Source organism: Oreochromis aureus, linkage group 8 (genome assembly GCF_013358895.1).
Source record: "Oreochromis aureus strain Israel breed Guangdong linkage group 8, ZZ_aureus, whole genome shotgun sequence".
NCBI lineage: Eukaryota > Metazoa > Chordata > Actinopteri > Cichliformes > Cichlidae > Oreochromis > Oreochromis aureus.
Window position 1 is genome coordinate 13,894,638 of NC_052949.1, and position 15,123 is coordinate 13,909,760.

The 15,123-nt window shown below is 42.1% G+C and overlaps 1 protein-coding gene across 2 annotated transcripts in view; it reads left to right on the forward strand.

Annotated features, from left to right (window-relative positions):
• The window catches only part of vti1a (vesicle transport through interaction with t-SNAREs 1A), a 118,391-nt gene extending 103,891 nt beyond the window's left edge, over positions 1-14,500 (forward strand). For both annotated transcript variants that reach the window (XM_031749085.2, XM_031749083.2), the window contains exon 8: positions 12,964-14,500. Coding sequence is in view for 1 of the 2 variants with exons in the window: in XM_031749083.2 (XP_031604943.1) it covers positions 12,964-13,057 (94 nt within the window). In the remaining variant the exon portion in view is untranslated. The remainder of the gene's footprint in view (positions 1-12,963) is intronic.
• The last annotated feature ends 623 nt before the right edge of the window (positions 14,501-15,123 follow it).

Below are 15,123 nucleotides of genomic sequence, written 5' to 3' on the forward strand. Positions count from 1 at the left end.
CCAAAGATAAACGCCTACATAAATTTCCCCTTTTATTCACCTTTTATTTTTTGTTATAGGATATATTCAGAAAAAAAAACAGGCTCAATATTGTTGCAGTGTTGTTCTCAATGTTGTCAAAATACAGACATACAGGAAGCGTTATCAGGTGAGTCAGGCTTATGGAAGGTTAAATGAAGTATTTTTCTTAGGATGCAGTAAAGATCAGTGGTATGATTTCACCTGTTAGTCATTCAGTAAATCTTCTATCCAGGTTTTCTTTGGATTTGAAACACATTTGGCATAAAACTGATTGTTGCTGCTGTGAGTTGAACAGGCTTTTATCCCGTGTACCTGTGTAGTTCAAAGGAGAATCTGTGGAAGTGGATGTTAAGCAGTCTGAAATGTTTTTAAAGTGCCCATGTGCATGAAGTGTAAGTGAATAAATAGATAAACAACCACAAGACTTTGCAGACCGAGTCCCCCTGGCTGTTGGCCAAACAGGTAATTCCTGCGGCATAGTTTTGGAAGGGCCACAGCAAGCCAAGCCTGCCTCAGCAGTCAGACTGTCTGCACATTTCTGTTGCTGATGGCATACCAGGGGCGCCATTTTCCTCTCTGAGACAGACAAGCCAGAGGATCTGATTGGCCTTCCGCCAATGCACACTCACAAAGACTCCTTTGACAGCAGGTCAGTCGGTTAACCAACCAGTAGGCAGAGGGATAAGACAAAAAAAAAATCCTCACCCTGTTCACTCCTAAGCTTCATGATTAAAGGGTTCTTAAAGCTAAATAAAGGGGTGCATCCTAGTCTTCTCAAAAATGCACAAGCAGTTCACATTTTCAGGTTTATTTGTGGTTTTGTATACCTTTACATTTCATCGTGGCAAGTGTTTGCTGCCGCCACATCCACAGACGTGGATCTGAGTGTGTGCTTAGAATTCATGCGTAAATATTGACCTGTGCTTGTATGTTTTGTGTGCGGGCTTAAATCCTTGTGGCCTTGTGTAGACAACCAGGCTGGCATGAGCATACCATAAATACGCTGAACAAACATCTGCTGTTATTCTTCCTCCTCAGCCGCCTGATATTCGCTAATAGAGGCAACGATATCAAATCCAGTTCACGATCACGCAACAGTATTTTTTGTAAACTAAATATTTCTGAGATGGTAAATATTAGAAATGTTTAAGGCCAAACTTCATTATAAATTAGCGCTAAGCCTGTGCTCTATGATTAGCTCGTCGTGGTTATGATGTCAGCGGAGCCTCACATCTTATATTTTCATCATAAAGCTGTGTAGGAGCTGACGCAGTACCTTAAATAGCTGTTGATGTTCTCCTGTGCGCTCATTATCTCTCCAGTCCAGGCTTTGCTTCTCCGCTTTCTCCTGCCGCCCATCTCCTCCCCTGTGTATCGGCCACTTTGCATACGACTGATGTTTAAATGCTGCATTGTTAACTGACGTGGGGTAGCCCTTTGCTGACCCGGGAGGTATTTGCTCGTTTGATCACGGGGCAGCAGTTTTAATGTATCGAAGCAGCGCCGCTCCGTAAAGCCCCTAGTATAAGTAGAGACAGAGGGCGAAGGCAGGGCGAGGGATCCGTTGGTTGCAGGCCTGACAGTACAGAAGGAAGGTGATTATTAGAATATCTGTTGGTCAGCAAGGCCAAAGGGAACGCTGCTGACCCTGCATTTCCTGGTTATGCTGTGCTGGTGGGTGTTGGTATTTTGAGGATTTGAGGGGGGGGCATTGTGAGTTTTGTTGCAAAGATGGAGAACAGGACTCCATTGATGAGCAGATTCAATATTTCCATCATAGTGTGTTTTTTTTAATAACACTTTGAATATTTGCATACAAGGCCTTCTGATGTTTATTTCTTATGCTGTATCTGTACGAGACGCTACACTCTTTACACTTTTTTTATTTCCACACTATGTATTTTGTGCAGAACTGTGGTTTCCTTTAACATCCAGCCATTGATTCACTTCCCACAGTTATTTCGGGCTCTTAGTTTGTCATAAAGACTAGACAAAGATAACTGAAAGGCCTCAGTGTCAGTGAAAACCACGTTGCCTTTTACATATGGGTCTCTGGATACACCAGCTGACAACACAAGAGAAAGAAGTGTTGAGAAAGAGGGAAAAAACAATGACACAAACAGAGTACAAGTTTGTGTTTGCACCCGGGGACCTGTGTATCAAGACCCTGCCTGCACTGAAGCTAACCAGAGGCTGGCCCCTCAAAGGAAAATATTGAACACTCATACACCCTTCTTGCCTTTTTCTTACCATTCTTTGCCCTTTCCCCCCCCCCTGCTTTCATTCTCTGCTTTTCTTTTGGGCTTATTTCTTGTAGGGTGTCTTTCAGAGTGGCAGTGACCATAGATACCAGGAGGGGAAAAAAACCTGTGGAGAGGGAAAAAAAGAGAAAGAAAGACACTTTGTTCAACTTGATGATTAATATTTGATGGACAGTTCCCCCATGAATTTCCCATAGCATTCCATAGTGGACTTGTGATGTGCAGAAGGCTGCGAATGGAGATTGTTTGACTCGATGCACAGCTCATCATCAGCATTAAGTGGCCTGCTGTTTCCACTTTTCCGTAAACAAACAAAAAATACAAAAAATAAATGAAAATTTATTTCAGAGTGTTTGGAAAATCAGCTAATTTTTTTTGTCCCCAAGATTGAGCATGCGATTGTGTTTCTAAGCTTGTTTGACACTGTTTTCTAAAAAAAGAGTTCCCTTTAAATTCCCTTCAGAAACATAATGTTAATAAGCTTCAGATTACCTCCCTCCCTCTATATCTGTGTCAAGCAGTGTGCATCCTCATGAGATCTCACAACTGGATTCAGTAAATATGGATTGCCTCTTTTATTTCCAAACGTCCCAAAGCAACCCAGATGCCCCTTGACTTTTGAACCGCGGTTCACAGAAAAGCAGAGGTGAAGCAGCAATCTGCATCTCTCATGGTGCCTCACGCCCACACTGTTTCTGAGACGGAGAGCGAATGCCACATGAGTTTACCTCCAACGATGAAAAAAACAGAAAAATAAAGAATTTGAAGGAGAACTCTTAGTCGATTAACTCGGGCTGTCATCGTCCGCCCCTCAAAGTTCGTCTTCTCTTTCTGTTTCCCCCTATCATTTCCCAGTTTCTTCTTTCTTTTGCTTTTTTCTAAGCTTTTTTTTTTGCAGAAGATTGACCCTGCATGGCTGCAAGTCTTGATTAGCAGGGCTTCAGAGCCCAGAGTCTATTGATCGGGCCTCCAGAGCACTAAGCAAATGTAGCAGGAGAAACAAGTCAATAATGCTGTTACTGCAACAATCCCCGTCACACTAGTGGCTTCCCCCGCACACTCCAAATAGTTATTTTTCATGGGTTGGGGAAAGGAGAGAAATTTGGTGGTGAAGCACGCAATTATGAGAAAATCAGTGTCACTCAAAATTCTGGTTGTGCGCACTTTCTCTTCTCCTTCTGTCTCTGTTTGAGTCTCTCTATAAACTTTTGTCTGTTCTGTCCGTTCGGGATATCGCTTTAGTTTTGTCTGCTACATGAGTTTATTTTAATCCATTACTTGAATTCCCTTTCTCACATCACCCAGGTCAGTACCACCTCTATGTCTCTCTCAGCTTAGACATGGAGACTAGGGAAGCTAGTCTGCAAATTTAATGGAGCAGCATGGATTATTTAGACTGACTAAAGCCTCCCTTGTAGTGTCAAATAGGGGGTTGTGGGATGACATTAAACCCCTACTTTCTCTGTGTCTCCTTTTCTTTCTGGCTACTGCCTTCCGGTTAAAGTGATCTGTACCTGCATGTCCAAACAACTCGAACCTGATGGTTCACATATTCTTTAATTGTTGTGTGTTATTTTACAGCAGTTTTCCAGACACCCTTCTGTAGTTTTCACATGTTTTACTCAACACTGCCTTGACGGGCAAGCATGTGCAACTTTACTGTTGGCGGAGGGTTTTTGCACGCATGCATGTAGAGTCTGACACTGCGAACCTTTGCTTGCTCAGTCCTTTCATACCTGCAGGGTAGAGCAAGGAGCCAGAGTGGCCTTAGGGTCAAAAGGCCAAGTTCAAGAAATGGCTCTTTCTCTCGTTCATCCGTGACTCTGAAATGAAATCCAGGCTTTGGCAGTCTGCATTCGCCCCAAACTCACATGCAAACGTGACCTCTGACATTAAGATGCTAAGAGAAGTCACAGGTTCTTGTTGCTTTCTTTGCAATCAGGCTTGCTGCTGTCCTTAATAACTGGGATAGGTTGAAATAACTAAAAGTTCACTTTTCACTTTATTTACTCATTTCAGCCCAGTTCTTTAATCTATTCTCATAGAATGTGAATTTATTCTAGTATCCTTTAGTATAAGCCACTGCAAAGATATTTAGCTGCTTTAGCATGTGGACCACTCATCACATTTTTATGCTTATAACTTGAGACAAGGAGACATAATAATAGAGATAATGCTGTATAATGATCCAAGCTGCATGTATAGAAACGAGCAGGCAGTACATGATTGCGACTTGGTCAGCGTTGGGTTTTTGTTTAGTGTATTTTACATTTGCGTTAGAAAAAGCCAGCCCGTGTGGGTGTGTGTACTTGTATGCTGTTTGTGTGCGTGCTAGTGGGCAGTATCACACCATCATCTGAATCAGCAGAGAGACAGGATGCAAAGCTAAAACCACACGGGACTTGAAGCAAATATTTGGAGAGTTGATTTGAAACGGCAAACAAACAACATGCGGAGGAGCTTCCTCACCAGTTAATAAAAAAGACTCAGACATAAACACTAATATCCTCATAGCTTCTTTGGTTGGGAATCCTAAACAGACTTTTAGGTTGTATTTTGAGTGAAATGCAGTTGACGGCACCTCACAACTTGAAGCTGTCGGGACAAGTTCTTGTAAAGATAAGTGCCCTGATTTTGATATGTTTAAAAAAAATGCAGAGATAAGGAGATAGACACTGGTTTTTTTTTTCTTCCGCAAGTTATCATAGCTCTGAATTACTGCTATAAACTCTGAAAATAGTTAGGTAGTAGGTCGGATTTCTCAGCAGCGGCGTTGGTGTTACGTGTCAGGCCGTGGATGTATTACTCAGCTTCAGTGTTTTTTTTTTTTCTGCAAAAGTAACAGGTTACGCTGGGAAAAAAAATGAAAGTGAGCAGTTGTTCTCAAATGATTTATGTGCTTTAATGACATTTCAATACTGAACAAACAATAAAAATTTATGGACACCATAGTTTTGGAGGCCTGCAGCTCTAATGGCTAATGTTATGCCCTTTTTCACAGGGGCCAGTAATCGGATCTGCAGCTGGCCCCTGGCCTTCACCGAATGTATACAAGGGGGATTTTTGTGTTTTGGGAAATCTTAGCAGAAAGAAGAAATAGTGAGAAATGTGGGGATATCACATCCATATCTTCTGCAATCTCCAAAAATACTTGCTGAATAAATCAAATATTTATTTTTTCATAATTAAAATGCAGACACTCGTTACTCTGCAAAGGTTTCAGCCACTGGACGTAATCTGTGGAGGCTTCTAATGCAGTGAGTAGATTTTTTATTTAAAGCCTGAACCATGAAATAATTGACATCAAATTCAAATTTTGAGAAACTAGAGTGTTTATTGAACCTTCTGACAAATTACCAAAAAAAAGGAGATAGATATAAAATTGCAGTTATGAGTTTTAATTTGTATCTAATTTGTTACAACCAGCAGGAAATGTAGACCTCTCAAAAACTGATGTATCACATATGATACACTTGTGTTACATTTACACAAGAAATCCTTTATTTTTATTACCTTTCTGTTCTTCCTGGGCAAGTTTCACTGGAAGAATTGTAAAGAGAACTCGAATAAATTACAGTGTAGTAGTTTTCTTCCTTTATTGTTTTAAATGCCAGTTATTGCTACCATGATGTTTATATCTTTTTCTTTCCGCTTCTAAGGCTGTGTTCAGACCGAACCTAACGTGACGTTTTTGCACAGTGAAATTACGTTAGTAGTTTACGCAAAGACTGGTAATAACGCAATACACACCCACGCAAGTTGGAAATATCTAAACCTGGGAGCAAAATTTGCTCCACTTTGAAAGCTCGATTTGACTTCACTTCTGCAGAAAAAGATCGCTCACAGAAAAGTGAGTAAAATAGTTTGACTTCCTGCTAAGTTCTAAAAATATGTTATTAATCGATTCCAGCTGTCGGGTTTACTTTAGAAGCGAGTGTTTCTCTCGTTGGTTATTTGGGGTAAATATGCAGCATGTGGGCTACGAAATGGTCCAAAAACACTCCAGCGATTGAACACATACAAAAACCAAATTTGCCACTATGCTGCTCTGACAACCAGCTAATTAAGATGAGCCATTTTCCATATTAATCAAATAATAAAAATACAGTTGTATGAGTCAGAAAACGAGGCAGAATGGCTCTGATTACAGCAGCCTTGTGGAGTATACATACACAGTTTGGAAATGTGGGCTGTCGGCGTCGTCCTGTTGACTATAAACCAGCGACTTCACAAACACACGGGGCAAAAACAAAACTTCCTATCACCACAAGCCTCCAATAAAAGCAAGAGAAGGAGGAGAAATTGGAGTTAAGAAAAAGTAGGTGAGGGGAAAATAAGCAATATAAGAACTGAATATGAGCAAGGGGACCAAAAAAAAGAGGACACAGCGATAGAACAAAATAGAAGGAGGGGGAGGATGGAGATGAGAGCGGTAAGACAGAGGAGGGTGAGGGTTCGCGCAAGGGAATGATCTGTGTATGTTTGGAGCTCAGAAAAGCCACCTGTACATCACAACCGGATGAGGAGAAGCTGTAGCAGCTACCCGAGATTGCTGCCGGCAAAAGAAGTTCTTAAAAATTCCAGACACAGTTGCAATATACTCTCTCTTCCTCTTCTCACCCACTCTGTGTCTTTCCCATTTCCCTCTCCATCTCCCTCATTTCTCTCTATCCTCTTTTTTATCTTCCCCACACTCACATACTCTTCCATACTCGCCTCCCACTCTAAATTTACTCCTTCTTTCTCCCTCCCTCCTCTTTTCTTCCTCCTTCTCTCTCCTTCAGTCGTTTTCTGCCCTCCCTTTCTTCCATCTTGCACCATTTTTTTTCAGGAGAGAACTGGGTCCCAGTGTAGGCTGCTGCTGGCCAGGGTTGTTAGCCACCAAATAAAAAATGGATGAACTTGTAGGGCCCCGGTGCTGTTCTCCTGCATCTAGTTGGTGGAAAGAGAGGGAGTAAATTGGAGACGGAGAACGGGAGAGAGAGAGAGAGAATCAGGCTGACATGAAATACCTTGCTCAGAAGACGTCTTCCAGATAGAAACCTGACCGTCTTTAATGTCAGTTTTTTCTCAGTTGAGGGAAAAAATATGTTTTTTGTTAGTACAGGTCAAAAAAAGGTCTGCAGCTCTTTCGGGGATCGATGATCTCAACAAAAAAATATATTTATATAAACTGTGAAACTTGTTACATTATAAGTGAAAATCACTCAGTTTGTGAATTATATGCTGTTTTCCTTTGATTTAGATTTAAATGACATTGAACGTCTCTCAGGTTTGGATGGCTGACTGGATGAAGACATTATAATTTTTTTAAATCTAGGCTGTTCATGCTAATGCACTTATCTTTACAGTTCAGTGAGCATTTGAGTGTTAAGGTGTGGAGCAAGTATCTAAATATTGTTTCTGTTTTTAAGTAATGACAGTAAACAGCTTCCAGTTAGGAGCGAACTCCAGCTGTGCGTGCTTATTTCTAATAATCAGCATGTCTCTCAGACACCCCCGTGGGGGTGATAGGCTAAACATACGTAGTGGGATCAGATCTCTCCAACAAGCAGGTCAGCTTATTATCCCCGCACAGCAACGTGAACCTGATCCAGGTGTTCTGACTTGTTCCTCCTCACCTCATTCGCGTGATTGAAACGTTGCACGTTTTTCCCGCCGCCTTCACTCGACCTGGATTGTTTGCAGGCCAGCCTCAACCTTTTGTTTTTGTCGTGTGTATGTGTGTGTGTGTTATGTGGCCGGTTTAAGTTTGAGCCCCAGACCGAGTTCAGCTGTGTGTATGTGTGTGTGAGCAAGCGTGTGTGCCTCCACAATGAAACATTTATTCGTATTAGTTTGTGATAACAAGTCGAGGCATTACTTAGGATTTACCCCCACCAGCATTTCACCTCCGTGTCCATCACTCAAACCATTTGTGAACACATTGATCCTTCCCTCCCCCCCCCATCCCCTCCTCCTCTCCCATGCTGTATATTCCCAGGGTTTGGAAGGAGAGCCAGAATGGCTCAGACAGCAATTGATTTTTATTTTATTGGTCTACTAGTGGAAAGAGGTGGGATAGGGGAGGGCCTGAGAGATGCAACTCTGCAGCTAAGTTTGCTCTTAGTGGGCTGTGTGTGTGTGTGTGTGTGTGTGTGTGTGTGTGTGTGTGTGTGTGTGTTTGTGTTTGTGTGTGTGTGTGTGTCTTCAGGTGGGTTGGGCCTATCTGCTTATGTCTGTCTCACAGAGAATGTTTTTGTTTTGGGGTAGGGGTTGTCTGTCTGTCTGTCTGAAGGGGTGTGTATGTGTGTGTGTGTGTTCATGTCCAGCCACCTCTGTGAGCCATCAAAAGCTGCATGTCTGTGTTCACATGTGTCAGACACACACACACACACACACACACACACACACACACACGTGTGTGTGTCATTTAAGGTATTGGGGGAATCTGAGGTGCTGATGGAGCTGGCACTAGGGACTTGGACCTCGACACACACACACACTCTCTCTCTCACACACACACACACACATAGCTGAGGTGTATCCCGGTGCTCATTAGAGCTGGTAATAAGGCTGTGCTGCTGGAAAAGGAGGGAAAAAACAGGGAAAGGAAGAGAGGGAGGGAGGAAGAGGGTGGGAAGGGAGAAAAAGGAAAAAAAAATGGGAGATTTTAAATTTTAATAACACTGGTACGATTTTGTAAATCTTTCCTGACAGAAAAGTCCTCATTATTTTCATCTGTCTCCGAGGAGCCTCTCCTCCAGCTTTGCCTCCCCGGGTAAACGGACCTTTCGCGCTCTCCCTCTTTCTCCTCTTTCTCTCCACCTCTCTATTGCTTTTTCCACACTCTGTCTTTCAGCTGCTTTGTTGTCTATTTCCGATCTTTTTGACTCTCTCTCTCTCTCTCTCTCTGAATATTTCAGCCTCTCTTAGATTAGTGCTGTAAATCTGTTTATTTCCTTTTAGTAAGGTGTTAGCTGACTGGCTGTCTGCGATGAAGGAACATAAGGAGCCAATAGCATTTCCAGTACTATGTGCTGTGATTGGCTGACATTTTAGTTAGAGTTACTGTTGGTCTGTTTTCGTGAGAGTGTTTCCTTTTTTTTCCCCCACCGGTACGGGGCACCGACACAGGAAAATACTGATCAGGTATCAAACTCACTGTGTGTAGGAGTGTGCATATGTGGGTCAGCAGGTACACCCTTGCATGTGCGGTCTTTGCGTCACTCACACATCCCCAAATCCTTCCCTTCACTTACACACACACACACACTCCTAACCCCCCCTCCACCTCTATGTCAAGTGTCAAAACTGGAGGATGGATCCGGTTTGATAAGTTCTGTTCTGTCTGGCCACGTGTCAGGGCGGGATCAACTATACAGCAGAGGAAAACCATGTTCTTCACTCTCCTACCTCCCAATTTTGGGGATTTTTTTTTTAACTTCTCTTTTTTGGGAGTATTGGGGTGTGAATATTTTTAGGGTAGGTTTTATTTTAGTTGTTTCTGGTAGCTTTTAGTACCTTATTTGACTTGTTAGCTTATTATAAAAGGAAAAAAAAACAAAGAAAAAAATCATTTGACGTATGAAGTTTTATCAGTTTGTGTGGTTTTGTTTCAAATAGATGAATGATAAATTTCCCCATCCTCTGTAAAATGTAACCAAGTAGTCATTTTCCAGCCTTCTTAGGTCTGCAGTGGTTAAAGAGTGTGATGGCTGACTTTCATGTCCCACTGCTCATATGACAGTGGGGAAAACTGTGGCTCTTTACAGTGTCACAGACACTATTTTTCAAACAGTTTTCAACATCAGTGAAGTGATTTATGACGGCACCTCCACACACTAATTCCTCCAATCTGTCTAGCTAGATCCGTTTGTGTGTGTGTGTGTGTGTGTGTGTGTGTGTGTGTGCGTGTGCGTGTGTGCCGCCCCCCTTTAGGTCATCTGGTCTAAATTGACCTTTGGTCGTAAGCTTTGCAGGATCTTCTAGGTCTGTGTGAACTATTGCAAGCATTAAAGTAAAGATGTACTGTTTATAGCTCCCCCTCCAAGTTTCTGATTGGCTGCCTCTTGCAAACAGAAGCACCTGAGGTTAAAATATTGGGAATATCCCTGCTCTATGACATCAGAAAGATCTGAGTGGAAAAAAAAACTTGCCTAAAACCAAATCTCGCGAGCAGTGTGACCCCCGAGCTTTTAGCTTGCACATGTGTAATTATTTGAAACTTTGACCATGTTTCATATAAGCGTGCACTATTTCATTAGTGTACATATATATATATATATATATATATATATATATATATATATGTGTGTGTGTGTGTGTGTGTGTGTGTGTGTGTGTGTGTCAGAAAAAGAGGAAAAAGCATTAACGTTTTTGGACGGGCCACTCCTAAAATTTATATCCATCTTCTCTTTAAAGGTTGGAGTTGCCACAAAGAAGATGAGCTGCTTTACATTTATACTTCTAAGACACGTTTTGTTAGATTGGTGCACAGAGGATCAGTTAAGGTCAAAATAATGCATTTTTAAAAAAATATGTGTCCCCAGAGGAGGGAGGAAAAAAAAAAACTTCTTAAACCGCAGCACTGTCATATTCCTTACCGCTTTGAACATTTAAGTGTTTGAAGTTATTCCACGTTGTTTGCTACCAAATCAGACTCCTTTAATAAATGCCGTTTTAACAGAATTGAACCCCCCTCCACGAGGCTAAAACTAACTTTATGTTCATTTCTCCACTGCAAGCCTCTACTAGCCCCCCCCCCCTTCTTTTTTTTCTTCTTTTCACCCCAGCTGAAAAATTAGCACAACACAAAGCGAGCTGGCTTCTTCTAACACACTGCCACAGATATACACACACACACGCACACACACACAAGCGCCTCCTCTGGGTATTTGACTGGGATAAATAATCATTGTAAATAATGAATGTCAATTAATAGGGGGAGACGTGTCCTTGCTAAGCATGCTCTGATTAGTGTTTCACTGGGATCTCTTCCCCCAGCTGGCTTCAGCCAATCATGTCAGCCTCATCCAAAACACCAGAATAAAGCTGGCCTATCACAACATATGATATCATCTAATACTGCCTCAGCTTATAGGCATATGGCAAATATAGTATTATGTGTCACTATTCTTTTTACAATTTTTTTACCTCAGCAGTGAGGTAAAAAAGGCCACGTGTGTGTGTGTGTGTGTGTGTGTGTGTGTGTGTGTGTGTGTGTGTGGGGGTGGGGGAGGGATACCATAGCTGCTGTTGCTTATGTTGTTCGGGACATGGTTTGCTATAAACAATATGACAGTGTCATAATAATGTATGCATTTATTCAAGGATAAACTGTCTACTTATAAAGCAGTGCTGCTTACACACAGTAGTTGTAATGAGCTCTCTGGTGTTATCCAGCGAGAGCATTACAGCATGTCAGAGAAGTGTCCTATTACTGGAAAGAAGTTCATGGCGATTGGTTATATTTTTTTTTTTGGTTTGTAACAGTATCTCATATAAAGCAGTGGATAAAATTTGTTGTTGTGTGGCCGAGAGTCCTTTTGCAAAAGGAAATACAAAGATGTAAAGCATCAAAGCTTGCCTGTGTGATTTTTGTCATCCTTCCCTTCAGTAGCTTCATCAGTTCTGCGCTTTAAGCTAAGCAAACGGTCGAGACTTTTGCCAGTCCGAGCTGGTGGACTAGAGGGAGGCCGCGAGCTCGACTGGTGTGTCAGCTCAGACTTGGACTTTAGAGGGTAGCGGGGTGACTGAGCAACCAGCCAGCGCCCTCCCCTCCCTCGGTGATAAATGGCCACAGCATGGGCTATTCATCTCCTGCTTAGAGAAGTGGACAGTGCCCCCCTGCTCGGCCTCTCCTCCACCCCTCCACATGTCAGCAAATGTGATAATTCTCTCATTTGTCAGGAGCAGTGGAGGGTTTGGAATCCGTGTGTGTGTGTATGTGTGTGTCTGAATGAGTGCATGTGTGCTGATGCAAACTCTGGAGAATTTGGGGGACACATGCGAGATAAGTTGCTCACTTACCAGATGCCTTGCTCTGCACATCTTCACTCCATTCCTCATCTGGTACTTTTGTGATTTATTTATTTATTTATATTTGTGGGGGGGAGGGTTCAAAGCCCCCACTCCCCCACACCAACTTTTGGTCACAGTGGGAAAATTTAAATGAGCAAAAGAGTGAGTCGTTTTATGGCAAATTCCATCAGTAATTCAGCGATTTTTTTTTTATTACCTTCAGGAAACTACTGAGCCACTTTTTCCACTTTATTGTGCAAATAAAGTTTTAGAGCCTGTCAGCTATGTGTGTGCGTGTGTGTATATGTTTGCATGTCATGGTTGTTTATAAGTGTGTTTGTATCTTTTGTATTTGTATGTTCGTGTGTGTACACAAATCAGCGTTGTTGTTTTTTAGTTTTTTACAGAGGGTACACATATGTAAGCAAATCACTCTTATCACGATTGTTTTATCCAGTCATGCTGTGGTTTTATGACGTGTGCGCGTGTGTGCCAGCGAGTGTATAGCGATTAAAAACCGAGCGTTCAGACCTCATGGTAACAATTAAACAGGATCAGGCTCCAGTTGATGACTGGCCGTTTAGTTTGCACATAAACATGTGACTGTTTTATGTGCTTGACTTTCCTCCGTAGACCCGGGAACCTTTTCCTAATCCCTCTCGGTTCTTTCTCTCCACAGGATCATCCAGAATCGGGTCCTGGTCTTCATCCTCGGAGCCATCATCCTCCTCACCATCATCCTGGCCATCTATTTTAATGTGCGAGGCCACTGATCTCCCCTGTACACACATGCATATATACACACATGCACTCCCTCCCCCTAAACACAAACACATACACACACTCTCTTGTGATTAATAGCGACAAAAGCGTTGTTCTGCTGTAATTAGGACAAATGGTCCCCATGAATCACTATTTCCAAAGCCTGACAGCGAGCTTTTTTTTTTTTTTTTTTTTTCCATTTCTCACTCTTTTTTTTGTTTGCAGTTTCTTTCCCTTTTTTCCTCCTTTCTCCTTCTTCCCTTTTACTCTCTCTTTCTCTTTCACTTTCTTCTTCTCCTTTCCCCCCTCCTCCTCTGCCTGTCAGGCTCGTTCTTACATCTCCAGGGACTAGAACGGGGTGAGATGTTTTTATAATAGTTAATATTTTTCATGGTGTCGTCCTCAGCGTGGTTTGCAGCCTGGTCATTTTTTTTGTGTAACTCAATGCAGGGCTTTTTTTTTTAGTGTAGGTGGGTTTAGTGTTATTCAGGGTGTGGGGATGCATGAAAGGCAGAGGGAAATCGAAGTTCCGCACAGATCTGTGGGTTTGCACGTGTGCATGCATGAGTGACAGTCATGGATGGGGGCCCTCACTGCGTTTCTTATTGACACCAACAGTAGGCACACATACTGTATTAGCTTCTGTAACTAAATGATTCAGCTGTTCTTCTCCCCACCAATCACCCTACCCCTGCACAGCTCAGAGGACAGTGCCTTCAGTTTAGATATGCTGTTCACACTCCTGCTTTAAAAGGCTCAGCAGAGCCCAAAATAGACAAGTGGCGCTGCCTTGAAAAGTGAGGATGCACCCAAAAAGGTTGAGGTTAGTTCAGCTTGTGTTCATTGAATCAAGGTGAAAGTATTTTGGGTTTTTTTTTTTTTTTCATTATTAGGAGGAAACTGATTGCAGTTTTTGTTTTCAGGAGCAAAAAAAGTGGCTATTTTAGAGGATTTAGAGATTGAAGAATATTAAATAAAAATTGTTCTTTTAATGGATTTTAATGCAAGAGACCTGACCTCAGCCTCCGTGAGTACAGCACAGAAACAAAGAGAAATGCTTCAAATGACATTGTAACCACATCTGGGACATCGACCCTTCCCAAATATATACTTCATTAACTGATTCCCAATTATAAGCGTCATACTGTATGTACTAACATTGAAATGGACATCATGTATAGTGTTTTTGCTCTTACTAAGTGACTCTGTTGCTATTTATTTATAAATGTAGAGTTTCCATTCAGATTTCTGTGTTTAAAGTGTATATTTTTGTGATGTTGAAATTATTCAGAATTAACGTTAATCACATGTTTGTTTCTGTTTTGATTTGTGGTGGTTCTCTGATGCAGACTGTACACCAGGACCAACTGAAATATGTGTATTCCTAGTTATTCATCTTAAAGGCTTTTTTTCTTGATTTCTTTCTTCTATAAATGGATCTAGCTTGTTTCAAATTTTGTACTTTTTGTTCTTTATTTTCTATGTAGTCTTCGGAGGCGTAAGATGGGGCCCTTGTTTCTGGGTTTATGTGATGATGTGATGCATCTGCAGGTGTTTGGAAAAAGGCGTGCTTGAGTTTACCGCCGTTTAATTCTTCGGGGGGAAAGCCATTCTTTGGGGAGGGCGTTTGAAAAATCTAAATTTAAGAGCATATTTGGATAATTTTTTTTTTTTTGAGGTTGTCGTATAGATGCTAATGCTAATGCAAGCCACAAGCTCGCACACGCATGGAAACACACACTGGTGCGTGCGCGTATGTCTCTTGTGGTTGGTGTTCCCAGTGAGGACATTTGCTATTCTGTTTCAGGGCCATAGTCTTCATTTTTGAAGATGCGGGGGAGTCCCCGTCCCACCATACCACCCCACCCTCCCCCACCCCATGCTATCGTCCACCATTTCACAGGCCCTCACCAGCCGCGGTGCCGTGGTCTGCTTCAAAGCCTCAAATTAATGGCCAACAAAATAGTGTGTCTCTGACCGTCCCATGCGGGGCCGACCCACCAAGAGTTATCATTAAAGTGAAGCAATAATGAAAAAAACGAAGGAAGGAAGGAAAAAAGAAGAAGAAGAAGAGCCG